The sequence below is a fragment of the Oncorhynchus tshawytscha genome, linkage group LG01 (assembly GCF_018296145.1).
Source record: "Oncorhynchus tshawytscha isolate Ot180627B linkage group LG01, Otsh_v2.0, whole genome shotgun sequence".
Lineage (NCBI taxonomy): Eukaryota > Metazoa > Chordata > Actinopteri > Salmoniformes > Salmonidae > Oncorhynchus > Oncorhynchus tshawytscha.
This window is the reverse complement of record NC_056429.1, coordinates 30,472,258-30,499,968: the sequence shown is the minus strand read 5'-3', so window position 1 is coordinate 30,499,968 and position 27,711 is coordinate 30,472,258. Positions and strand designations below refer to the sequence as shown.

At 42.2% G+C, this 27,711-nt stretch overlaps 2 protein-coding genes across 9 annotated transcripts in view; both read right to left on the bottom strand.

Moving 5' to 3' along the window:
* cep135 (centrosomal protein 135) overlaps positions 1-11,954 on the bottom strand; it is a 17,375-nt gene extending 5,421 nt beyond the window's left edge. For all 3 annotated transcript variants that reach the window (XM_024418967.2, XM_024418957.2, XM_024418976.2), the window contains exons 1-12: positions 11,685-11,954; positions 11,194-11,321; positions 10,889-11,079; positions 10,551-10,718; positions 10,232-10,373; positions 6,225-6,438; positions 5,812-6,027; positions 5,645-5,710; positions 5,304-5,454; positions 4,948-5,189; positions 4,637-4,792; positions 2-220 (exon numbers count right to left, since the gene is read on the bottom strand). In XM_024418967.2, coding sequence (XP_024274735.1) covers positions 2-220; positions 4,637-4,792; positions 4,948-5,189; positions 5,304-5,454; positions 5,645-5,710; positions 5,812-6,027; positions 6,225-6,438; positions 10,232-10,373; positions 10,551-10,718; positions 10,889-11,079; positions 11,194-11,306 — 1,878 coding nt within the window. In that variant the 5' untranslated portion in view covers positions 11,307-11,321; positions 11,685-11,954. The remainder of the gene's footprint in view (position 1; positions 221-4,636; positions 4,793-4,947; positions 5,190-5,303; positions 5,455-5,644; positions 5,711-5,811; positions 6,028-6,224; positions 6,439-10,231; positions 10,374-10,550; positions 10,719-10,888; positions 11,080-11,193; positions 11,322-11,684) is intronic.
* A 224-nt stretch (positions 11,955-12,178) lies between these two features.
* Positions 12,179-26,462, bottom strand: exoc1 (exocyst complex component 1). 6 transcript variants are annotated; one of them, XM_024418898.1, is made up of 20 exons: positions 26,290-26,462; positions 25,503-25,634; positions 25,160-25,290; positions 24,805-24,964; positions 24,544-24,561; positions 22,436-22,623; positions 22,022-22,249; positions 20,953-21,195; positions 20,548-20,616; positions 18,326-18,475; positions 18,024-18,135; positions 17,092-17,136; positions 16,280-16,443; positions 16,025-16,126; positions 15,851-15,930; positions 14,211-14,439; positions 13,926-14,109; positions 13,587-13,786; positions 13,186-13,380; positions 12,179-12,979 (listed from the first exon to the last, which is right to left on the bottom strand). In XM_024418898.1, the coding sequence occupies exons 2-20, from the start codon at positions 25,624-25,626 to the stop codon at positions 12,827-12,829; spliced, it is 2,775 nt and encodes a 924-aa protein (XP_024274666.1). In that variant the 5' UTR covers positions 25,627-25,634; positions 26,290-26,462; the 3' UTR covers positions 12,179-12,826. The 6 variants fall into 6 exon arrangements, with proteins under 6 accessions (XP_024274666.1, XP_024274681.1, XP_024274690.1 ...); XM_024418913.1 differs by lacking the exon at positions 17,092-17,136; XM_024418922.1 differs by lacking the exon at positions 20,548-20,616.
* Between the last annotated feature and the right edge of the window lie 1,249 nt (positions 26,463-27,711).

Sequence of the window (27,711 nt, the reverse complement as noted above, 5' to 3'; positions counted from 1 at the left end):
CAGTCTTGATGGTGTTTTCCAGGTTCAGGATCCTCCGCTCCTCTTCCTCTCGGTCTGTGAGAGCACAGGTCTGGGCAACTTTTAGTCTCTCTCGGAGTGTGTCCCTCTCAGAGGTGATCCTTTGTAGGACAGCATCAGCCTGCTCCCTCTCCTCCTTCAGCCTCAGGACCTCTGTGGACAGCTCTGATCCTGTACGGACCCGCCTCAGCTCCTCCTGAACCTACAGTAAAGACAGATATTAGAGGTCGACCGATTAAATCGGCATGGCTGATTAATTAGGGCCGATTTCAGGTTTTCATAAATCGGTAATCTGCCTTTTTGGCTGCCGATTATGGCCGATTACATTGCAATCCACGAGGAAACTGCGTGGCAGGCTGACCACGAGTGCATCGTCAAAAGGACCTTGTGGCTGCAAGGAGCCAAGGTAAGTTGCAAGCTAGCATTAAACTTATCTTATAAAAAACAATCAATCTTCACTTAATCACTAGTTAATAACACATGGTTGATGATATTACTAGTTTAACTAGCTTGTCCTGCGTTGCATATAATCAATGCGGTGCATGCTCATTTATCATCAAATCACAGCCTACTTCAACATCGCCAAACGGGTGATGATTTAACAAAAGCGCATTGCCGAAAAAAGCACAATCGTTGCACAAATGTGCAGTTGAAGTCGGAAGTTTCCATACACCTTAGCCAAATACATTTAAACTCATTTGAACTATTCCTGACATTTAATCCTAGTAAAAATTCCCTGTCTTAGGTCAGTTAGGATCACCACCGAGTCAGGTTTGTAGGCCTCCTTGCTCGCACATGCTTTTGCAGTTCTGCCCACAAATTTTCTATAGGAATGAGGTCAGGGCTTTGTGATGGCCACTCCAATACCTTGACTTTGTTGTCCTTAAGCCGTTTTGCCACAACTTTGGAAGTATGCTTGGGGTCATTCTCCATTTGGAAGACCCATATGCGAACCAAGCTTTAAGTTCCCGACTGATGTCTTGAGATGTTGCTTCAATATATCCAAAGAATTTTCTTTCCTCATAATGCCATCTATTCTGTGAAGTGCACCAGTCCCTCCTGCAGCAAAGCACACCCATAACATGATGCTACCACCCCAGTGCTTCACGGTTGGGATGGTGATCTTTGGCTTGCAAGCCTCCCCCTTTTTCCTCCAAACATAACGATGGTCATTATGGCCAAACAGTTCTATTTTTGTTTCATCAGACCAAAGGACATTTCTCCAAAAAGTACACTCTTTGTCCCCATGTGCAGTTGCAAACCGTAGCCTGGCTTTTTATGGCGGTTTTGGAGCAGTGGCTTCTTCCTTGCTGAGCGGCCTTTCAGGTTATGTCGATATAGGACTTGTTTTACTGTGGATATAGATACTTTTGTACCCGTCAATTAGCATATCAGAAGCTTCTAAAGCCATGACATCATTTTCTGGAATTTTCCAAGCTGTTTAAAGGCACAGTCAACTTAGTGTATGTAAACTTCTGACCCACTGGAATTGTGATTAATTGAAATAATCTGTCTGTAAAGAATTGTTGTAATGTAAGCAATAATAATAACCAAAAAATTACTTGTCATGCAAAGTAGATGTCCTAACCGACTTGCCAAAACTATAGTTTGTTAACAAGAAATTTGTGGAGTGGTTGAAAAACGAGTTAATGACTCCAACCTAAGTGTATGTAAACTTTCGACTTCAACTGTACTTATCCATAAACATCAATGCCTTTATTAAAATCAATACACAGAAGTATATTTATTTAAAAGAAATTCATGCTAGCAGGCAATATTAACTAGGGAAATTGTGTCACTTCTCTTACGTTCAGTGCAAGCAGAGTCAGGGTATATCCAACAGTTTGGGCCGCCCTGGCTCGTTGCGAACTGTGAACTAATTTGCCAGAATTTTACATAATTATGACATAACATTGAAGTTTGTGTAATGTAACAGCAATATTTAGACTTAGGGTTGTCACCCGTTCGATAAAATATGGAACGGTTCCGTATTTCCCTGAAAGAATAAACATTTTTGTTTCCGAATTTTACCGTATTAATGACCAAAGGCTCGTATTTCTGTGTGTTTATTATATTATAATTAAGCATATGATTTGATATAGCAGTCTGACTGAGCGGTGGTAGGCAGCAGCAGCAGCAGCCTCGTAAGCATTAATTCAAACAGCACTTTACTGCGTTTGCCAGCAGCTCTTAGCAATGCTTGAAGCACAGCACTGTTTATGACTTCAAGCCTATCAACTCCCGAGATTAGGCTGGCAATACTAAAGTGCCGATAAGAACATCCAATAGTCAAAGGTATATGAAATACAAATGATAGAGAGAGAAATACTCGATGCATAATTCCTATAATTAACTACAACCCAAAACTTCTTAACTTCTTTGGGGTACCCCCCTTCTTCTCAATTTCCGCCTAAAGACATACCCTAATCTAACTGCCTGTAGCTCATGCCCAGAAGCAAGGATATGCATATTCTTGGTATCATTTGAAAGGAAACACTCTGAATTTTGTGGAAATGTGCAGTGAATGTAGGAGAATATAACACAATAGATCTGGTAGAAGAAAATACAAGGAAATAAACATATGTTTTCTGTTCTTTATTGTTGCTGCATCATATTTCAAATGACCAAGAACAGCCAAACATATAGATAGGATGCTGGGGATGATTTTAATTAAGAACTTTTTTAAAACATGTTTTTTAACCTTTATTTAACTAGGCAAGTCAGTTAACAACTAATTCTTATTTTCAATGACGGCCTAGGAACAGTGGGTTAACTGCCTGTTCAGGGGCAGAACGACAGATTTGTACCTTGTCTGCTCGGGGATTTGAACTTGCAACCTTTGCAACCTTTCGGCAGGGTAGCCTAGCCCCAAAATAAGATGGCAACAATAGCCGAGCAAAGTTTTAGACAGATAACTTGAGCGAGCTACATGACATTGAAAATGAGCGAGCTACACGAAAAAATGAGCGAGCTACATGGCATTGAGCATGAAGTCACCCAGGTGTCCCACACAAATGTAACCAAATGTACCCAAGTGGCCGAATTGGTAGTGATACATTTTGAAGGTAATAACTATATATAAAATACATAAATGGTATTCTAACACACACCAAAAAAATACATATAAAAACTATTATTATATATATATATTTTTTTAAATAACAAGGGTAACTATTTACTCGGTCTCGCTTTCTCTATCAATTTCCTCTATAATTTGGGTTAAATCTGTATACCTAGACTTTGTTTTAGCTTTTCCTGATTTATTCGCCATAATTTAAATATATAAACTTGCTGAAAATGCAGTTGACTATGTACTGCTATGCGTAACACTTGTGGCTCCGTCAAGTAGGATTTGCAATGGCTAATGAACCTAATTTACGCCAGAGATTACGACAAAGGCTGGTCTTCGAACGTATAACCATTACATATTGCCGTTTACCTCAACTCATTGGCTATCTTCCAAGCTAGATTTCAAGATGATCAGTGGTCATTGGGCCAAAATACAGTCAATCAACGATAGACCGGTCCTACCATTGGTGCGCAATGAGGTCATTGATTGGTGTCTTCAAATCAGTTTGTTTCGGTCAATACGTCCCGGGAAAAGAACCATCACATATGGTTGTGTTAGTAACAACTAGAGGATTGCAATGAAACCAATCATGACTGGATAAACGTTTGTTTAGTGTGTGTAATTACCACGAACGCTTCGTCCAAAGTTGAATGAGAAGGAAATCACGACGCAAGCGGTTTACAAATGTTTTGTGTTAGGCTATAAAAATGGATGTCATCAAACAAAACGAACATTCACTGTGTAGTTAGGACACTTGGCATTGCCACCAGAGGAAGATCTTCAAAGGTAAGCGATTTATTTTATTGTTATTTCTGACTTTCGTGACGCTAATGCTTGGTTGGAAAATGCTAGTAATACTTGTGTGTGCGGGGAGCTGTCCTCAGAAAATAGCATGGTTTGCTTTCGCAGTAAAGCCTTTAGGAAATCTGACACAGCGGCTGGATTAATAAGATGCTCATCTTTTAAATGATGTAAAATACATGTATTTACAAGAATGTTTACTATAACAAATGGTGTATTTAGAATGTTAGCGCTCTGCAGTTTCACCGGATGTTGGCCTGGTGGGACGTTAGCGTCTCACCTACCCTAGAGAGGTTAACTGGGAATATTGAAGAACTGGTAATATTGAACCACCAGCTTTCATATGTTCTCATGTTGGGGAAATTGGTGAGGAGAAAAAAAACATTTAAAAAAAGGGTAGATTTGCAGGAAATGAGCTTTAAAACAAAATTCTCTCCGCCAACAAGAGGGGTGTGAACAGTTTGGGGTCGCGAGGTTGGAGTTTGTTACTATACCGATAAACATGATTATTATTATATGACAATATCCATCCAGACCTTTGCCATCTAAGAAATGTGTGTGACCGGACAGTAGTAGTACTTGAGTGCCCCCGTCATAGACACTGGCTTTCAAATACTGATCCAACGGAGGAGGGTGTAAGATGTGTATTTGACACCTGAATTGATAGGTATGTTTAGACTATAAATGTTTCTTACTACACTGAAACAATCTTTTTCATTTGATATGCCATGTCCTGGCCTGTCTCACCTTTTTGCACTGTAAACTAAGCTGGTCCCGCTCAGCAGTAAGGGCCTTGACGTTGGTTTGGATGTCCTCCATGTGTCTCTCAAAACCCAGCAGTACAGCCTGGAGCTCATCTCTCTCCTTCACTGTCCGGGAGAGCTCCAAATCAACATTGTCCCCCTAAATAACACAGAAAAATAAATTATTTACCATACATGCAAACAGAATAATGATATAAGAGGCTTACTAGTACCATGAGTTTATGTACGTATATACAGTAAATAAGAACATAACTATGTATTCTTTGCATTAGTATAAATGGCTGGCTCTTTCACCCTGCCATGCCAGCCTGTTCTCCCCCTGGGGCTCCTGCCCCTGCCTGGGCTGCTGCGGGTGGGGGTGTGGTCCATGACGCCTGGTCCCCTGGCCCTGCGGTAGCGCTCAGCCTCCTGTCGGTAATAGTCCCGCTCCTCTTCCAGGCTCCTGACAAATGCGTCCAGGCGAGATGGGGAGTGGTCCTTCCCACACACACCGTGTTTAGACCTCATGCTCTCCAGCTCAAGCACCAGCTCTTTATCTAGATACAGCAACCAGAGTCAGTTGGGCTTAGGCCAGCTCAGGCCAACTATAATCAATGAGACATTTGAGTCCCAAAGTTCCAGTGAGACAGGAGAAAAACACTGCTACTCACCAGCATCAGTCATTTTCTCTAGTTTGTCCTGAAGCCTCCTCTTCTCTTCCTCCAGGAAGTTCATCAGTCCCTCCATCTTCTCATTCTGCTCCCTGAGCTCCCCCAGCTGGTTCCTCAGACGGTCCTTCTCGTAGTCTCCCTCAGCGTGGTCCTAAAACATCCAGTCAGAGGAGTCAGATACAACTATGATATTGTCAGTAAAATGCTGCAGATTCAAGTTTCCCTTTAACAACTATCTGATGTGGTACTGTAACAGATAGACATTGAGTTTTAACAGGAACGTGAAGGCTACAAGCCTTTACAAGCCTTTATAAGCCCAATAAACAAATAAAAAGTCATACCCTTCTTAACTTTGTGATTACATCTTCCAAGTCCTCCAAGGCTCGGTGTTGCTTTTGGATTTCTTTCTGAGGAGAAAAACAGGCCACAGATTTTCCTCAAATTGAACCCTGTCTGTCTTTATACAGTACTCCTCCTGTTCCCATTTATCATCTTCCTCCATTCTCACCTTGGCCTCCTGTAGTTCCAGGTCAGCAGTCTCCAGCACCAGGTCCTTGTCCTTCTCTAGCTGCTTGGCCAGGTGGTCTATGTGGGTGAGCTCCTGACACAACTCCTGGTTCTTGGCACTGAGGTCCGCCACCTCAGTGGATGCATCCTGCTTCCTCTGCTGCAGCCCCTGAACCTTCTGCTCCAGAGTCCTGTTAGTCTCCTGCAGGTACTCGATCTGGGAACACGACACCGAGAGGTCAATGTGTGGTAAGTGCTCAAAGGACTTTGGCAAGCCTGAGTTAATGGTTGTTGGTGTTGACAGAAACAAGTAAGTTATTTGTGGTCAGTTTCAATTTGAGGGTAGGTTGCGGAGATCAATTCAATGTGTGGGTAATACCCATTGTGTGGAGTGGGTCAGGTTTCAGTTCTTACCTGCAGGTTAAGGTGGGCAATCAGTTTCTCATTGCTGATGGTCTGAGCCTCTAGGGAGATGACATCATAAGGACGCCCTCCATCAAGTGCTCGACTAAGACGCTCAATCTCTTTGTCTCGCTCCTCAACCTGTATGTGCAGGTGTTTGATACCGCCCTGAGCTCTTTCAAGGTCTAATTTCAGTTTGGTTACGTCCTGCTGCAGCTCCTGAATCCTAGGGTAAAATTAATCACAAGTTATTACTAGGAGTGTAATGGTACACATATTGTATTGGACTGGGGGGGTATATAGATGGATATTCTAAAATGGATTAAGAAATATATATCCTCAATCTACACACAATACCCCATAATGACAAAGCGAAAAATATAAAAACAGAAATACCTTATTTACATAAGTATTCAGACCCTTTGCTATGAGACTCGAAATTGAGCTCAGGTGCATCCTGTTTCAATTGATCATCCTTGAGATGTTGATTGATTCCAACTTGATTGGAATCCTCCTGTGGTAAATTCAATTGATTGGACATGATTTGGAAAGGCACACACCTGTCTATATAAGTTGACCGTGCATGTCAGAGCAAAAACCAAGCCATGAGATTAAAGGAATTGTCTGCAGCATTGAAGGTCCCCAAGAAGAGTGGCCTCCATCATTCTTAAATAGAAAAGTTTGGAACCACCAAGACTCTTTCTAGAGCTGGACGTGTGTGTGTAATCCATTTTAGATTAAGGCTGTAACGTAACAAAATGTGGAAAAAGTCAAGGGGTCTGAATATTTTCCGAATGCACTGTATGTATGTACACACACACTAAGACCTGCTTTTTCCATGACAGACTGACCAGGTGAATACAGGTGAAAGCTATGATCCCTTATTGATGTCACTTGTTAAATCCCCTTCAAATCAGTATAGATGAAGGGGAGGAGACAGGTTAAAGATAGATTTTTAAGCATTGAAACATTGATTGTGTATGTGTGTCATTCATAGGGTGAAGAGGCAGGGTGAATAGGCAAGACAAAATATTTAAGTGCCTTTGAACAGGGTATAGCAGTAGGTGACAGGCACGTTTTTCACGCTCAACAGTTTCCCGTGTGAATCAAGAATGGTCCACCACCCAAAAGACATCCAGCCAACTTGACACAACTGTGGGAAGCATTGGAGTCAACATGCGCCAACGTTCCTGGGGAACACTTTCGACACCTTGTAGAGTCCATGCCTCAAAGAATGCAACTCAATATTACGAAGGTGTTCTTAATGCTTTGGACACGATCGATAGTGTCATGACTCTCCTGGCTGAGGATCCAAGGCCTCAGATCAGCTTGGCAAATGGCTGACGATGACCAGACCTTGGAAAGTGTTCGCACTGTTTATGTCAAGATTCCATCCAATACGTGGTGTAGACACAACACGTATTGTTGGTGTAGACAATATGCAAAAGGTTGAAACTATTTTTGTAAAGATAGGAATGTGATTTTAGTTCTCTAACGAGATCATAGTTTTTGATTATACTTTGCACAGCAACTAGCCAAGCCCGAATAAGGTCAGAGAGCTTGTCAGCATGATGGAACCACCCTTTTCAACCAGAGCGCTTAAAAGGACTGGGTAAGAATGAACATTTCATACCAGAAGACGTGAGACCGTGGTCCATACGTTGAAATGGTTGGAAACTCTAAGGAGATAACCTCACCTACCAGACCAGAAAAGCGTGGAGCGTTAGCTACATGTGGGAAATGGTTGAAACAGTGAACCAACACGAGGTGAAGAAGATAACCTCACCTACCAGACCAGGGTACCGCCAGTCTGCAGCTGCGTGTGTAAAGTGCTTCAAACTCTGACTAAAGACACGAGGTGTGAAGGAGAAAAATCGCATCCTAGACAACCATTGGTGCATCTAAGAAGCTGCTCTGAGGAAACAGCCCATTGAAGCCAGGACAACTAAGAAGGACATTGTGACCTCTGGTGGACAACCAGAGCCTTACACCAATCGACCCCTTCCTATAGAAGAATTGATTGGTTTCATCAAAGACATACAACGAACAAAGATATCCACACGTAAATACATTGATTACTTCTTATTCCAAAACAGGCGGTGGTTCGTGTGCAAAGTAAATGGTTACTATGAGCGTAGTTTCCAAATGTACGATAAGTGTCTCTTTCGCTCTCACTTTTTCCCCCTTCCCATCTATGATGTAACAAGCCGTCATGTCTTGTCAGTCCACTTGGAACTTTTGTATCGTAAGTGTGTATTCTATTATTATTTAGTTAGTAAATAAATAATTAAACCAATTTGTGTAGTACTGAATACTCAGCAAAGGTTGGGGTTCATGCAGAGCCAAGAAGGTTATGACTGTTCAGAATGAGAACTGATATAAGGTAATGATTAATAAGTGACAGTTATCAATATACTGTTTTAACTTATATCTTCTAGAGTTTCGGGAGATGGTAACTTGTTAAACAACTTCTTCGTAGTGCCACAAATTCCTAATGAGTTAATTGTTACATTATTAATTTAATCGGGTAACAATTAAACATAGTTAGTGGATTGAATAAATAACAGTCATCACATTAATGAAAGTCACGTCACGACAATAGATTAGATAGTCAAGTGCGCTCCTTTGTATGCCTCGAGTAAATCTCAGCTGAAAAATAAAAACAATTCAGGCTATTCCGTTAAAACAACTAGAGCCTATGTGCTGATTGCAATTAAAATTAAAATCTTAAAATTGGTGCATTTCAAACTGTCCTTTTGTGACACGCAGCCGGGAACTAGTTCTGTACAATGGCGAGTGGTGGGGTCGTTAAACCAGGAGAATCCTCCATCATCGTTTAGATATCCAGTTTGGGAACATTTTGGCTTCCCAGTAGATTACAACAGTGATGGACAGAGAGTTGTGGATAAAATGTAACAGTATTTGCCAATGTTCAATGACAATAGATTGTGCAGCTGCCTACATCTCAGTATTCCTACCACTGGAGCAAGACGGAAACAACACAGCTTCGTTTCCCCTTTGCATTCAAGCAGCTTGTCGTAGCTGATTCTGCGCCAAAGAAATTACAAGAGGGATAGGTATGTTTATAGCAGTTGATACGCGCCCATTCTAGGTGGTTGAGAATATAAACTTCCCTCTAGCACCCATTTCAGCACACAGGTATTACACTCAATAGCCTAGAAAGCAAGCCAAATTCGAGGTTATCAATGAATTGGCCAATGCACCCTGTGTTGCGCTTACTACAGATATATTTATATATACAATTTAAACTAGGCAAGTCAGTTAAGAACAAGTTCTTATTTACAATGATCGTCTAGGCAGAACTAGAGATTTTTTACCTCAGGGATTCGATCTAGCAACCTTTCGGTTACTAGCCCAAATCTCTAACCACTAGGCAACTTGCTGCCCCTAATGGATGGATGGACCTCCAAGGCTACAGAGAAGCTGTGACAGCCCCATTACATTACCCTGGAGTGGGAGATGAGAAGTACCGCGCTACAGACACGCCTCCTTTATGAGAGTCACAAATGCACATCTTTTTCTCTTTGTAAGAAAACATTATAGCATAAGCCTATACAATGTCTGAATCATGTTTACATATTGATTTCACATGCATATTGCACATTATTTTAGTGTTGTTATTGAGTAATTGTGCATTTTGATTTAAGAAAATAGTGTTGATATGGCTCCATATACCTGATGAGAGCACAATCAGGAACACCAATACTTTCTATTTTCTAAAATAAATAAATATTAACTACAGTAACGGCTGGCATTGAATTTTCCACTGTACCGAAAGCGAATCGTGACCCCCAAACCCACAATACGTACTGAACCGTGGCTTTGGTGAACTGTTACACCCCTAGTTATTACAAAGTTAAAACATTGCAAATATCCCTTTGATGCATCTTGGTGTGAATAGCACTAGCATACTATTTAATTGTACATTGTTAATATGTTTAAATAAATACAAAATAAATTGCTTGAAAGTGATTAAACAGCTACAAGGAGTATCCCACCTGTCATCAGCCACCTGCAGAAGATCTGCGATGTACGGGTCATCAGGCTGCGCCACAGGTTGAGTGGGGCCAGAGGAGGGCGGGATAAGGTCATCAATCTGCATCCGCTGACGTCTGAAAGGAATGCTGTGCTTTTTCCCTCCTGCCAAATCATCATTAATGGAAACATCCTGGTGTGTGGTTGTATAGAGGCTGGATGTACACGTTAGAAAAACAAGACATGTAGTGGTGCTCTAGCTTAAGAACTTGAGTGAATAACTTGTGGGTGAGTAATAGAAGTATGAGGTGGATGCCAGTGGATGTTGGGTCTATGTCCTACCTGGTGTCTGCACCACAGCCTGCATATTCTTCTCCTGCAGCTGCTGAATGCGCTCCGTCTTGGCCTTGCTGTCCTTCTCCAGGGAGCGGACCTTGTGCACATACTGGTTGTTAAGGAACTTCAGGTCTGATGTCTCATGGTCCAGCTTTCTGATGTAGGCTTTGAGCTCTGAGACAAAGGGCAGTGACAGGTTTCATATCAAAATATATGTATTGCCAGTGATAACAGAAGGAGTAAAAATGAATGGGTTAGACCAGTTATTTCTGTTACGAGAGGACAGTTGGATTCATATATGAATGGACTACTGCTTCACTGAGTGGCATTGTGTGGACTGATACCTCTGCTTACTCGCTCTTTCTCCTCCCCGAGTTTGAGGAGTCCAAGGTGCAGCTCGTTGTTCTCCCGGACCAGCCGGGCATTCTCTGTCTTGTATGGCTCAAGGAGGGCATCTAGATTACGGCTTTCTTTCTCAGTCTTCCCTGCATTGAGCTTGGCATTGCGCAGACTTTCTGTGGTGTGGACCAGATCACTGCAATAGAGGCAGAAACACACAAACCTCATTCACTATAACATGGGACGCAATAACATCTCTCTATACAACTGGTAATTTACTATCATGTCCCAGAGGTGAATATGTATTTACCTGAACAATCTTTCCACCAGTGGCAGGGTCTCGATTCCCAAAGGCTGTCTGTATCCCAGTTGATCCAGACGTTTCCGAAGGTTGATAAACTTCCTCTCTGCATTGGTGCTCATTGTTGCTGCAGCAGTCTACAAAACAGGACATAGTAAAGATTCGTAGACAACTCCATCTGTGGTTATAGCTAGTTTATTTGCTGACTACAGTTTATTGACTACATAGCTAGCCAATACTATTGGACTAGCCAAAGATGGACTGGTAGTGCATTGACAACTGAAACGGGCTACTATTGCACCAGAGCAAGTAACGTTAGCCAGCTCATTCATCCTATCAAGCTGCAGCTAGCTAGCTAACGTTAACTAGGTCGTTCAGGCCAGGTAAAGTTATGGCAAAAGGGAAAACAGGATTTCACTGACAGTCTATCTTGCTATAGCTAACTTATATATTCTTTCCAGTAAACTTTCATTAATTGTTAGTCGCTAAATTATACTCACAAATCCACGGTCCGGTTAGCTAGATAGCTAACTTAGTTAGCTAACGTTAGCTGTGATTGTTGACATGACTTCTGTAAACGAAGTTATCGAACAAACAACGCTGAAAAGACTGCATGAGACTCTCACGTATGTGCCAGGTGAAACACCTTGTAGAGGTTTGCGATGGTGGTCAGTCAGTACATGGATTTTTCATGAATGCAAAGCTGTCGTTCGACTCGCCCTGATCTGAACTAGCTAGCTAGCTTGTTCTCTGTCGGCGGTAAAGTAGTTTGAAAATGGCGCCGAAGCTCATCCCACTTCGCTTTAACTTCTCCATGGAAACGAGACATATGTCACCTGAACCTGTGCCAGTGAACATCTCCAAAGTCTCCAACGAGTTCAGTAGTAGCCTACACTCAGTTCTACTTCGCAGTTGTAGTTATCACTACATAATGAATGAGCTCAGTGCTTCTAATCTAATACCAACTATAAAATAGAAATGTTAAACAAATCCATGAAAAATTTGACATTTTAACATTTATTTGGCAATATGGCATTATGTTGAAAAGTTTGCAATCACACAAAAATATTCCAGTAGAAGACTGACATTCTGTGACTATACAAAGTTCAAGACATCAGTGTGATGAAGGGGGCTTTAGATTTTGAGTAGTGTCATACAAGCTAACATGTATTTGGCCCACAACCTCACAATTTTGAAGAGTTTATCATGTACAGGCGATGTGCGTTATAACAAAGGAAAATCACAGACAGAAGAAATCAGTAACATTGTGATCTCTGTGCAAATAAGATCTCACTCACACACACATTTACATAGGAGTCATTTAGCAGATGCTTTTATCCAAAGCAACTTACAGGAGCAATTAGGGTTAAGTGCCTTGCTCAAGGGCACAACGGCAGATTTTCACCTAGTCGGCTAGGCTTTTGTGCCTGCTACACACAAAACTTTTTACAGCTGTTAATTCATTCCCATCCATACCCGTACTGCAGACAATTTCAAGTGCCATTTATTCAATTTCAATTAATGTACTTCGTATTGGCCACACAGCAATGACGGATTGGTTTCAGTAAATAGTGTTTCTTCTGTGTGTGGCACTACGAAGCAATAGAGAGCATGTGTAAAGTTATAATGTGTATGTTTGTAATTAATGGGACTGGGCAATGCTTGAGAAGTACTCCAACATGTCTCCAATGGTAAACTCCATGGTGATACCAGACCCAGGGTAGCAACGGCCAATCAAGCCTTCAAAGTGTTTGTACTGACGGATGAACTCATCCTGCATGGAGTGCCACACCACCTATTGGAGAAATTGAAAAGTACACAACAACAAAAAAACAAGACCAGGATCAACCACTGAAACTACCAGCTGTTAAGTGAAACTAGTGAAACTACCAGCTGTTAAGATAACATATCTACAGATCTATAATAGATCAATAAAATAAATGATCATTATAATAATCTATAATAGACACACTGCAAACTTCTAGGTTCTCTATCACTAACCTGTAACAGGCTCTCCTCCTCACACAAGTGCTTATCCACCTTCTTGTACAGGTTGTCCAGGCCCTTCTTCACCTCCTTGCCGGGGTACTCCTTGATAACTTTACGCAGCTCCTGTTTATTGAAAGCCAACTGGTAGCTGACCTCCTCCTCACGCACCCCCTGGGCCACACGCGCCTCCACTCCCTCAAAGAAGTGCTGCAAAGCATAGAGGCGTACTTTATCAACTTTGTGCATTTTTAAATTCTATACATTCAAGTATGCATGCCATGTAATATGTGAAATCACATAATGTGTTATATGTGAAATCACAATGCGTTACAGTTATCATATAACATGTATGTTACATATAAACATCAATCAAATTTACATTAGCTTTGTCAAGTGTAAACCCCCTCTCTCACATTGAGTTTCTCCAGGGGCTGGCCCAGGGAGTTGATGACGTAGGACTGCAGATGGTCTGTGTACTTGTGTTTGGCCTCTCGCCTCTCTGTCTCAAGGCAGGAGATCTTCAGGCGGGACTGTGTGGAGAAGATGTGGTGGAAGTTCTCCATCATCACCACGTCCCGGGGCGTCTTCTGACTCTCATTGGCCACTTTCTCCACTGGATACACCCCCCAGCAAGACAAACACCAATCAGAGCACAGACTATCAGCCAACCACATTACTCAACATACACACAAAACATTCACCAATCATAATATTCGATCTCCCTGACAACACAGGGCAAGTATTAGACCTACCATTCATAAAGACAGCTCTGATAAGCTTGACATATGCCTTGTCCAGATCCCCTCTGCGCTCTGCATTACGGAAGATGGTTTCAGCCAGCTCAGCAAACTCCTCGAACCCAGTGACAAAGGGCAGGATGCCCACCTTGCTCTTCTTAGAGATCTTCACCTCCTCCATCTGTCTGATCTGACCAGACTGAGAGAAACATGAACAGCTTCACACACACATCCAACAGTCTGTAGCCGTACTAGATACACAGATCAACAGACTCAACTGTTAACCTGAACTCTACTCACAATGCACTTGTCAAAGTTTCTCTTGACGGTGACCAGCACATTGCCGAGGGTGGTGCTGAGGTAGGAAGCGGGGTCCACATTCTGGGCTGTCCACACGTGGTGACTCATCTTCACCAGCATGTACAGGGAGTGGAAGCTGTCGATCTTGTCTCCCAGGGCGATGAGGCTGTTGAGTTCCGTCTCAATGCTCTGGAAGATCTTGTTCATCATCAATCGCACCATGTCCTTCCTGAGGGTGACCAGACTTGTGATAAGACACAGAACGAAAGATAATAATATGGTAAAAGTGAAGAGGAGGATAGAAGTGGACCATGAAAGATGGAATTTGGACTTGTCATATTTGTCGCATGTTTAGTGCCCCAAGTACAGTGGTTACCAACCGGTCGATTGTGATCTTCAAGGCATTCCTAGTCGATCACGAAACATTTCTGTAGAAAAGCCAACAATAAAGGCTTGCGCTCCTTTTTCAATTTATTTTTTCACTGCTGGCAGGAGGTGCACATGATTCAGAAGCCATGTGCACCGGGTAGGCAAAATGTCCCAATTTTGAACCTTTTCAATTGTCTGAAAATACAAAACTCTGGGAGATCTGTGGCTAAATCAAATGTGCCTACTGCGCTGGCCAATCGGATTGCTCACAGCCTACAGCTTCCAGCAAAGTTTGATACTAGCCTACATGAGATTTCGTAACATTTTAAAAGCCATGACTAGACAGAGACTGAAGAATACAGCAAAGTGCTGCTGTTTTTAAGAGTGAGTTCATGTTTACATTTTTATTCAGCATTGACAACACTTTTTATTCAACACTATGACAAAACAAAAAACATGCTTCTCCATACTACCACTTGCGCTGCAATGAATTAGTAGCCAGGTGTATCGATAGCCCTGTATTTGTATTATTTTGTGCATGAGGCAGATGCGGTGAGACTCGAGTTTTGCCATCAGGTGGAAGACTGTGTCCCCTCTGGTCAGTCTCACTGGATGAAAGGATTGAGAGAGCAGGGACCGTGAGAGGCGAACCCTCTGCTGCGCTCTCCCTCCGCTAAGACTAATAATGTGTTCAAAACAACTGAACTAGGACATCTCCGACTTGTTTTGAAAGGTCATCCAACTCGGAATTCCAAGTAGGAAACTCGGGCATCTTTCTAGAGTTCCGATCTGAAGATCACTGACATGAGTTCCCAGTTGTCTTGAAAGAACCATGACCATCAGATGCAGGTACCACCAGTCCAGTAAAATAAAAAAAATGAATTATTTGCAAATTATTTCAATTTATACTCCGCTGTGCCTCACAAGTGCTACACCAACTGATCTATTTTGTTATCAAAGCTTGAGTTTTGAAATATAATATGGTCTGAAAATAAAAATATTGTAAGGCCAGGCATATAGCCAATATGCTGTGATAATGTATTTGGCCTACTGCACAAACCTCATTCCTACATAACTGTTATAATTAGGTTAATGTTACATTTTTTAAGTCATGTTAAAAAATAAAATCTGAGCAGTCGATCATGGCTTACTTTTTGACTGAGAAAGTGATCTTGACTCAGAAAAAGTTGGTGACCACTGCCCTAGCACTATTGATGGACATTCAGAGCATACAGTAAATGTCAGTAAGAGATGAGAGGCTAGCTACTCACTCAGTCAATGACATTGAGTGTCTGTGTTCCCCTGGAGGGGGCTGTCTGGAGGGCAACCCTCCATCAGACTCCACTTCTCCCTGATAGAAAAAAAAAAACTGTGGTTAATCATTTAGAAGTTACTCATAATCTCACTTGCAAACACTCAGCCAGTCAGACTAGCATGGAATTCACCTGAGCCAGGGTGGGGTGCTGCTGTAGCTTGAAGAACTTGCTGATGAAGTCTTGTTCTGCTAGACAGAGAGGCTCCAGCTCACTAAGAACCTGCTCAAAGATCTACAGAAAGAGAGACACCTACATCAATTGATCCAACATAAATAAAACACACAAAACAATTGGCGCATCTAAAACGATAAAGAGATCTACAAAAAAACACGGGTAGTATGTGCAATATATAGACTGTAGTATGGCCCTGTCTGTGAGCATCACCTTGTCGAACTTGGTCCTGTCGGCCACATCCAGGTCTGAGGCAGACATGTTGCCCATGTCCAGCAGAGAGGAGGACTGGGAGCGCCTGCTGCTGGAGCCTTGCACTGTCAGCTTATTCAGACTGGAGGTGGAGCCCGTCAGCTTCCCAGAGCTGCCATGCAGGCCTGGGGCACCAGAGGGGAAACAGTTGAAGGCACGTTCTAACCACAGGCTAAATACTAGTCTGTGGAACATTTCCCTATCTATTGCCCATGAGACCAAAGCTGCATTCACATGGACTTATTTTCAAAGCAGAGCAACTGTGCTGTTAAAAATAAAGAACTTTGTGGCATCTCAAAAAAAAAGTGTGCCACAAAGCCCACGTGAATATGCATCTTTAAAACATGTTAGTTTAGCGGTAATTACACATAACATGAACAGGTGAAAACAATTGAGAGACAAGAACATATGCAACATTGAAACGTTGAAAGGCATGCTCGGTGATAAAGACCATTAAATATCTTATTATGGATGTTGGACATTCATTATCAGAGAACCTCGCTGGATGAGTAGTAGGATCCTATGCCATACAGAATGTACATGCTCATTGTTTTTAAATGTCTGATCGGTGTTAGTTTAGGTGCTCTTTAAAAAGTGGCCTTTAGAACGTTCTATGGATGGCAGATTGGGGTTACTCTAGGTGGAGGGCTGAGGGAGGGGGCCCTGGCTGTGCAACAGTATCAGGGACACAGTAGTGGGGAGCAGGTGGGTAGGAGTGGGTGTGGGTGGCAGGTTACAGGGGTCTCACTGCGTGACCCATATGGGATACTTACTTTCCGTTTCCTGTTTGAGAGCACTCTCTTTCCGTGGAAGCGTGGCTGGTGGCCAGTTAGAACGGCAGGCATCAGAGACAGAGACATGTTAGGCTCATGACATGAAGAATGGGGGCACGTTAAGGAGGTGAGAGTCAAAGGTAACAGACTGAAATGCACTGCAGAGGCTGTGGTTGGCATTAAGAAAGCCTTTTTGAAAACAAAAGTTTTGCTCATTTTGTTTTCTAGAGAGAAAAGCTAAGACTGAAATTCAGAATTCAGGAAGCAGAGCCTTATATTCCTCCCAAATGAAAGGACCGTTTTTAGAGCATTAAATACAGTATATTTCAGTTTACTTTACAGGTAAACTTAAATGAGGGATTTCATTCCCCATGTAATGTTTAGGCTCCCCAGTTAGTCTTAAAACACTAAATTAGTGAAGTCATACTCTGCAGTTAGAATGAGTAGCAGGGTTAATTTTCGGCTCTTCATACAGTAAACAGACAAATAGGGAAATAACAATGAGCAAAACACCAGCTAGCAACACCGAACAAAACAATGACATCACACAGGGGCCTTTCCTAGGCAGTGAAAGCTATGACACAGGAAGCAGTACAGGGCAGTTAACTACATGTAGTTGTGTTTGCTGTTACCATATAGTCCACGAATACCGCAAGGGGAACCATGCAGAAAAAGCTGGTGATGTTACAATATAGATGGACAAATATTGAACAGAATTACACACACTTACCTCAAAACCAAATCACATAAATACAGTACACACACACCACAAATACAAACCATACGCAAAAACCCAAGGGGAAAAAAACAGCACCTAATTGGCTAAACAACACCACAAACAAACCCCACAGCAACTACAAGCTCTCACAGGGAAAAGAAAAGACAAACAATCACACAAACATCACACATTTAAAAACACGCCAAGGTCTTACCAAACTTATTTCCCTTCCCCTCTTTGGTTGTGCCCGCCATTTTGATCTTCGCCACCTCAAAGAAATCTTTGATTTCTCGTTCATATAATCTGGTCATGTAATCAACATAGGTCTGAAAACAGAGGGAGAAAAATCAATGAATACCTGTCTACTTGTTATGAGACACAGTAAGCGATGATGGTAGGGCTGCTGGTGATGGAGACGTTATAGTAGTGGTGGTAATGGTGATAACAATAGAATATAGCTAGGGCAAGGGCAGTAATAACGATGATGATGATGATCTTTGAGAGGAAGCCACTCACCCTGGACAGGCCGTCATACTTCTCTCTCTGGGTGTTCTTGAGCCACTCCATGAGCTTGGCGTATCTCAGCAGGTCCCTGTGCAGGGGGCTGTGTTTAGGCAGGGTCAGCTCTGCCGTGTGTTGGGAAAGCGTGGAGCTCTGGTCATGGCCCTGGATGTAGGGAACACAGGTAGTTAACACAGCTCATATAGAGAAACACCCTCTCAAACACACACACAGGCAGGGAGAGACTTTTTCTTGAACCATCTTGGTCCCTTTAAGGACATCCCCTGCATTCATAGGGACAGTTTGTGTGGCCCGATGGACCACTGAGGTAGTACAAGATTAACTGTTCAGATATTCAACCTCAACATTCAAATAACCTCATCGACAAGAACATCCCGGCATTTGTAGATTTTCAAGCTTTTTTCCCTTTCTCAGTTAACTTATGGCTGGGGGCAGTATTGAGTAGCTTGAACGAATAAGGTGCCCAGAGTAAACTGTCTGCTACTCAGGCCCAGTTGCTAATATATGCATATTACTAGTAGATTTGGATATAAAACACCCTGAAGTTTCTAAAACTGTTTGAATGATGTCTGTGAGTATAACAGAACTCATATGGCAGGCAAAAACCTGAGAAAAAAATCCAAACAGGAAGTGGGAAATCTGAGGTTTGTAGTTTTTCAACTCATTCCCTATTGCATACACAGTGTCTATGGGGTCATATTGCACTTCCTAAGGCTTCCACTAGATGTCAACACTCTTTAGAACCTTGTTTGATGCTTCTACTGTGAAGTGGGGGCGAATGAGAAGGGAATGAGTCAGAGGTCTGCCAGAGAGGCATGAGCTGACCACGCGCGTTCACGTGATAGTTAGCTTGAGTTCCATTGCATTTCTACAGACAAAGGAATTCTCCGGTTGGAACATTATTGAAGATTTATGTTAAAAACATCCTAAAGATTGATTCTATACATCGTTTGACATGTTTCTACGGACTGTAATGGAATTTTTTGACATTTCGTCTGCTCCTAGTGAACGCGCGAAATGAATTTGGATTACTGGGCTAAACGCGGAAACATAAAGGAGGTATTTGGACATAAATTATGGACTTTATCGAACAAATCAAACATTTATTGTGGAACTGGGATTCCTGGGAGTGTATTCTGATGAAGATCATCAAAGGTAAGTGAATATTTATAATGCTATTTCTGATTACACAACATGGCGGATATCTGTTTGGGTTGTTTTGGTCTCTGAGCGCTGTACTCAGATTATTGCATGGTGTGCTTTTTTCGGTAAAGCTTTTTTGAAATCTGACACAACGGTTGCATTAAGGAGAAGTGTATCTATAATTTCATGCATAATAGTTGTATCTTTTATTAATGTTTATTATGAGTATTTCTGTAAATTGATGTGGCTCTCTGCAAAATCACCGGATGTTTTGGAACTACTGAACACAACGCGCCAATGTATACTGAGATTTTTTATATATATATGAACTTTATCGAACAAAACATACATGTATTGTGTAACATGAAGTCCTATGAGTGTCATCTGATGAAGATCAAAGGTTAGTGATTTCTCTCTATGTCTGCTTTTCGTGACTCCTCTCTTTGGCTGGAAAAATGGCTGTGTTTCTCTGTGACTAGGCACTCACCTAACATAATCGTTTTGTTTGCTTTCGTCGTAAAGCCTTTCTGAAATCGGACACTGTGTTGGATTTAACAAGAAGTGTATCTTTAAAATGGTGTAAAATACTTGTATATTTGTTAGTATGTATGTTTGAGGAATTTTAATTATGAGATTTCTGTTGTTTTGAATTTGGCGCCCTGCACTTTCACTGGCTGTTGTCATATCGATCCCGTTAGCGGGATCTCAGCCCAAAGAGGTTAATTCACTTGCTTCTAGGGCTGCTACCAAGCATGCAGACAGGCAGAAGTATTATGACATGGCACCCCAGCACAGCAAAGTCACAGCAGCACTCTGACACAGGAAGGAAGCAAAGTGCAAGGGGAGCCCAGTCAATCCTTCAATGGAGGTAGTGGAGCAAGGTCTGAGACGTTTCTGAGGCGTTCAGACCCGTTGAGATGAAAGAGAGGAGGGTTAGCTAAGAAGTCATGAGCAGCACAACTCATGCGGTCAGTAATGCATTTTGTGAAGAAATCAGGGGCGTGTAGATAAGTAGGAAAGGTCAGCGGTAAGAGGGGAAGGGTCAATGGGGTTGCTGTGAGGGTACTACTCACTGGAAGCGACATACAGGAGGACCTATAGAACTGAGGGATGGTCATTTTGAAGTGACTGAAGTGGTTGAACTGACAGGGACAGAGAGCAGAGAGAGCAGAGTGGGGTGGTTCAGAGTGAGGCAGAGAGTGAAGGACAGGAGGACCAGAGTAGTACAGGAGGGCAACAGGAAGAGACACGATCAGAGGAAACAGAGCTTAAACTAGGAAGTGGATGAGGAGGACAGAAAAAGACGCCTGCCAAAGGTAGGAAACATTCAAATACTGTAACAAGAAATGTGTACAGCACTCTGTTATGCCTCATTTCTAGTCATAAATGTTGTTCAATACGAATCTGAATATACATCTTGAGACCATGTTTAAATTACCTAGAGGACTAGTGAAGTGTTACTGTGTTGTGTGGATTACCTGGTGGACGAACACGTTGTTGAGGTGATTGGTGAGGCGCCGGGCAAAGGTATCTCTGAGCTCAGTGAACAGGTGCTGCTGCTGTTTCACAGCCATCAGTTTCTCATGGCCTGGTCTAAGTGCCACGTTCATGCACTGCAGTAGAGCCTCAGAAGCATTGATACAGGCCTCAATGCCTTTGGGCGAGGACAAGTCTCCATCCTGCAGGGCCCTGATGTGTCCCTTCGACAAGTCCATATAATTCTGAGGGACAGGTATTCATCATTTACATTTAAATTGTAGTCATTTAGCACACTTTTTCACTCAGTCCCCCTTTCCAGCATTGGGGAACATCCCCCCTGTGCGAGCGCACCATGTCTATTTGTATGGTCACAAGCTCTGTTCATGACACAAACTGTTCATACGTGACACAAAATGTTGCAGTTTTTAACCTAATTTTCTTGCAATTCTATAACATGTCCATGTCTAATGTTTATTCATGTGATATCTGAGTGACTCAAACATCACAACAAAATCTATGGGCTAAAAAACCTAGCTAAAAAAAACATTAGCTGACATGGACTAATTGATCTTTATAACTTTCTGACAAGTTATAAACAGCTCTCTAAGGTTTGCAATGAGTAACATGACAAGACGAACTGATGCTGCACTATCCAATTTCGAAATCGCACCTTGTGCATTCTACTATTATAAGCCGGACTGACTTTTGAAAAAAAAAAAAAAAAAAACATTGAACCACCGCTTTAGCAGATGTTCTAATCAACCACGTACAGCATCAATTGGAGTTAAGTGCCTTGCTCAAGCGCAACTCAAAAGATTTTTCACCTAGTAGTCTTGGTGATTCGAACCAGCAACCTTTCGGTTACTGACCCAACGCTGTTAACCGCTATGCTACCTGCCCGCCCCTCATCATTCAACATCACCTCATTAAATCAAACCAACAAGTCAAAGAAAACGCGCCATATCTTGTGGTACTGCATTGTAATCGTACCAAATAGAGGCAAACCATTCATCCAAACAAACCAACAGCAACAGGAAACCTCCCCCCCACATCAACCACAATGCTCACCACCAGGAACTGGATCTCGTCCAGCAGCTTGCCATTGTTGGTGTTGCTGATCTGGATGAGGCGGTTGCTCTGGGAGATCTGGTCCATCTGCTCCTTGACGCTCTGCAGCATCTCCTCATAACTGCTCAGCTTGCCCTCGATGGTGTCCACTTCCGACAGAGCCTCGTCCAGCAGCTGCATCAGGATGTTCACCTGCTTCTCAGATGCCATGATGGACTGGATGTTGGCCTGGGATTGGGGGAATTATTGGAGGTGGTCACTTTAACTACACTGTTCATCAAATCACGGTGAGGCAAACCACACTGTAATGTGCTCAACCATAAATCACAAAGGGCAGTAGTCTGCACATGTCAGGCAACTCAAGTCTATGTTGTCCTCAAGAAGACCCAAGTCTCCATGGCGCTGTCTACTTACCCCATCCAGAACCTGTAGCTCCCTGGAGAGTTTCTCAGCAAAGGCCTCTGCGTTAGAGATGGCATACTCGCACACCTCCATCATGCCTTCAATGTCTTGCTCCTCACGGGCATTCAGCTCTTGGTAGTCATCCAGAGCATCCTCGTCACCCCCGGCAACACTCTGGCTCTCACCACTGGGGACAGACTCTAAACCAAGGACGGAGAGGATGGTTTAACATTGTGCACAGCGCATACAGTACAGTACACACACATCCACACAAACAAACGTCACCCTTCCATTTGAACAAATATACAATCAAAAACACATACACTACCGGTCAAAAGTTTGAGAACACCCACTCATTCAAGGATTTTTCTTTATTTTTACATTGTAGTATAAAAGTGAAGACATCAAAACTGCGAAAGAACACATATGGAATCATGTATTAACCAACAACAAAAAAAGTGTTAAACATATCAAAATATATTTTATATTTGAGATTGTTCAAATAGCCACCCTTTGCCTTGATGACAGCTTTGCACAATCCTGGCATTCACTCAACCAGCTTCATGAGGTAGTCACCTGGAATGCTTTTCCATTAACAGGTGTGCCTTGTTAAAGGTTAATTTGTGGAATTTCTTTCCTTCTTCATGCATTTGTCCCAATCAGTTGTGTTGTGACAAGGTAGGGTGGTATACAGCAGATAGCCCTATTTGGTAACAGACCAAGTCCATATTATGGCAAGAACAGCTCAAATAAGCAAAGAGAAAAGACAGTCCATCATTACGTTAAGACATGAAGGTCAGTCAATCCGGAAAACTTCAATTTTGCAGTCGCAAAAAGCATCAAGTGCTATGATGAAACTGGCTCTCATGAGGACCGCCACAGGAATTAAAGACCCAGAGTTACCTCTGCTGCAGAGGACAAGTTCATCAGAGTTACCAGCCTCAGAAATTGCAGCCCAAATAAATGCTTCACAGAGTTCAAGTAACAGACACATCTCAACATCAACTGTTCAGAGGAGACTGTGTGAATCAGGTCTTCATGGTCGAAGTGCTGCAAAGAAACCACTACTAAAGGACACCAATAATAAGAAGAGACTTGCTTGGGCCAAGAAACATGATTAATGGCCATTAGACCGGTGGAAATTTGTCCTTTGGTCTGGAGTCCAAATTTGAGATTTTTGGTTCCAACCACTGTGTCTTTGTGAGACGCGGTGTGGGTGAACGGATAATCTCCGCATGTGTATTTCCCACCGTAAAGCATGTAGGAGGAGGTGTGATGGTGCTTTGCTGGGGACACTGTCAGGGATTTATTTAGAAATCAAGGCACACTTAACCAGCATGGCTACCACAGCATTCTGCAGTGATACACCATCCCATCTGGTTTGGGCTTAGTGGTACTATCATTTGTATTTGAACAGGTCAATGACCCAACACACCTCCAGGCAGTGTAAGGGCTATTTGACCAAGAAAGAGAGTGATGGAGTGCTGCATCAGATGACCTGGCCTCCACAATCACCCAACCTTAACCAAATTGAGATGGTTGGACCGCAGAATGAAGGAAAAGCAGCCAGCAAGTGCTCAGCATATGTGGGAACTCCTTCAAGACTGTTGGAAAATCATTCCAGGTGAAGCTGGTTGAGAGAATGCCAAGAGTGTGCAAAGCTCTCATCAAGGCAAAGTGTGGCTATTTAAAGAATCCCAAATATAAAATATATATAAATACACCTTTTTGGTTACTACATGATTCCATATGTGTTACTTCATAGTTGTGATGTTTTCACTATTATTCTACAATATAGAAAATAGTATAAAATTAAGAAAAACCCTTGAATGTGTAGGTGTTCTAAAAAAAAAAAAGAACGGTAGTGCATACACTATAGAAAATGTCTATACAAAAACCGAACAGACTAATATTCATACGGACTTGCCTAGTTAAATAAATGTTAAAAAATGTAATAAACATCTAGTAACACCCATTCAGAAGCCACTCACTCAATATCCAAATAAGGCAAACAATAGCAACAACTTTCAAAGATGTGCGAGTCTACTATGAGAATAGTGAATCAACACCATGAAATCACAATGAAGAGGAAATGGGAAAAGAAGTTAAGTGCTACCAACCTTCCGCTTTAGGAAGCTCTGGCCATTGACAGTTTAAGAGAGAAGAGTGAGAATAAAGATGTGTTAAGCCACAGAAAGCCACACCAAAGGTCAACTCACAGGTTAAATAGATTTATCTGGAAACACTTCAGGTTGAGTTCAGGAGATTGGGAACAGGCAAGAAAGAAAAGTATCACAGATGCAAAGTACAGGGATCAGCGAGGGTCACTAGAAATACATACATGCTTTTGATCCTCCCCCATAGTTAGAGAGCTGTCATACCTTCGAGCAGCTGGGAACTGACATTCACAAACTCCACCTTCTTCCGCAGGTAACGCTGGTTCAGCTTCCAAATGCAGGAGATGAAGGAATTCTTCTCAGCTGTGCTGCTGGCCACCCATCGATACACCTTCTCAAAATGGAGGTCAAACTCTGGATTCTCCTGAATGACAAGAGCAGAAGAGATGCCATATGTGAATATCAATAAAATTAGCAGGAGGATAAAGCATATGAGGAAAGGAAGGAAAAGAAGAATACCCACGTTAGGAGGAAGAGAGGGAGAGAGAGAGACAAGGCTCTATGAGAAATGACATTCAGGCAGTGAGAGGAAGTTGAGAAAAATGACTCTTTCCCTGACCTTGCTGGCATCTTTTGCATCCACTTCAGCCAGATCCCTCAGTTCCCAGGCCATCTGCCGTTTGTAGAAATCCCCTTTGTCTGACTTCTTCACTTTGACCACTCTCACCTGCACCGGCCTCTCTGTGGTGACTGAGGTAGAAGCATCAAACCGTTATAATAGTCTAATAATGGGGTAAAAGTGATATGTGGATCCATTTCTGTAAGCCTTATCAGTGAAATCACTGTTTCTGATGTTAAATCTCTGACAGTGGTTTTCAAGTCTGGAATGTTTACATCATGACACTGGTGAGATGGTGAAAATGGCTGATTCATGTTAGACTTTAACGGCATTTATGCCACACCTGTGGCACACAGGAAGCAGTTCTTCTTCTTTTTCCCCGCCTTGCAGACGTTGACGATGCTGAGGAGACGCTCATCATTGGGCGTAAAGATGTCCCTCTGGAGGGCGTGCTTGATGGCTGTCATTGTTGTTACTGTAAATACAAATCAGGCAGACATAATGCTAGCCTGACGGCTCGCAGTAAATTCGTCTGCTACAATAAACTAACGTCCGTGCGCGTAGCGTTTGGCCGGAGCAAGAAGTCTGGGTAGCCAGGCAAACTCAATGCAACCTTCATATAATTCCGTTTTACACACCATTTTATTCCTCCCAGTGGGACACAGACTATGACACTATAATTTACAAATAAATTACAACTATAGTATAATACCATATTACTCAAGATTTGTACCAGTCTACCTGATCATTTTCCGACCTTCCTACAGTATACATTAACATTATGGTAAGAACGTCTGCACCGTCTACATCACAGTATTGCTGGTCAATGGTGCAGTCAAAATAAGTAAACAACGGTTAGCTAGCATGATGTAGTTAGCCAAAATGGTTCTGGACGTGTCTAGCGATTGACAGCTAGCTATACAAGCCAGACAGTTAGCTACATGTAAACAAAAGGGCCATTCTGTTAGGTATATCGTTCTGCAAAGTGAAGACAGTGTCCTTCAGACAGCTAGCTAGCTGTCTCGAAAAGCATGAGAAGCAGGCCATTCTTCCTGGCTAACTGCTAACGTTACTAGGTTAGCTAGCAAAGTTGTAAGGCTAGCTTGGTGTCTTATACAGAACATACGTACCTTAAATTGAATTTTGATAGAGAATCTAATGCACTAGGGATGTTCTACACTTAATCACTATTTATTGTCATTTAAACGTGATCTTCTTTTTAGCGCTATTAAAGCAAAATATTAAGCAATCTTCTCCACTGCTATAAAACAGGCAAGAATAACTAACTACTTCCGGGTCACGTATTTCTGGAGTCCTTCAGAATAAGAGTCCCGTTCTGTATACTTTGTAAATTAATAATGAGGATGAAATGATGGAAAATATGCACAATTATCTATATATTTATACTAGCTATCATACATAGAATAATTACAAGTATTTCTATGAAATGTTATGGGATTTTTTTGAACCTTAAATGTTTTTGGTGTGATACTTCTATCATGTATTGCACTGTACATACTTTTCTGTACAAGGGGGTCCATTCTACACAGGATCACTTCAAGTTTCCAAATCCATAGAGTTTACACCCAGAGGAGCGTCGCTGCTCATTTTGCGGGCCTTAAAGAGTGGCCATAACCATAAATCCAATCGTCTTTTCATATTGGACATACATAGTGCACCCTACACTATTTATTGTACATTGTGTCTCAGTAAAAAGGGGGCGGGGGGGTCCATTCTACTCAGGAGCACTTCTATACTGACCACAAATATAAACACAACATGTAAAGTGTCAGTCCCAAATATCTCAGAAATGTTCCATATTTTATTTGACCTTAATTTAACTGGGCAAGTCAGTAAAGAACAAATTCTTATTTTCAATGACAGCCTAGGAACAGTGGGTTAACTGCCTGTTCAGGGGCAGAACAACAGATTTGTATATTGTCAGCTCGGGGGTTTGAACTCACCGCTCTAACCACTAGGCTACACATATTTCTTTCAAATTTTGGGCACAAATGTATTTCTACCCTAGAAGTGAGCATTTCTCATTTGCCAAGATAATCCATCCACCTGATATGTGCGGCATGTCAAGAAGTTGATGAAACAGAATGATGATTACACATGGGACAATAAAAGACCACACTAAAATGTGAAATTTTGTCACGTTACACAATGCCAGAGATGTCTCAAATTTTGAAGGACCGTGCAATTGGCATGCTGACTGCAGGATTGTCCACCAAAGCTATTGCCAGATCATTTAATTTAAATTCCTCTATCATAAGCCGTCTCTACCAACGTTGTTTTATAGAATTTGGCAGTATGTCCAACCGACCTCACATACCACAGACCAAGTGTAACCACACCAGCCCATGACCTTCACATCCGACTTCTTCACCTGCGGGATCGTCTGAGACCAGCCACCCGGACAGTTGATGAAACTGTGGGTTAGCACAACCAAACCATTTCTGCACAATCTGTCAGAAACCATCTCAGGGAAGCTCATTTGTGTGCTTGTTGTCCTCACCAGGGTCTTGACCTGACTGCAGTTTGGCATC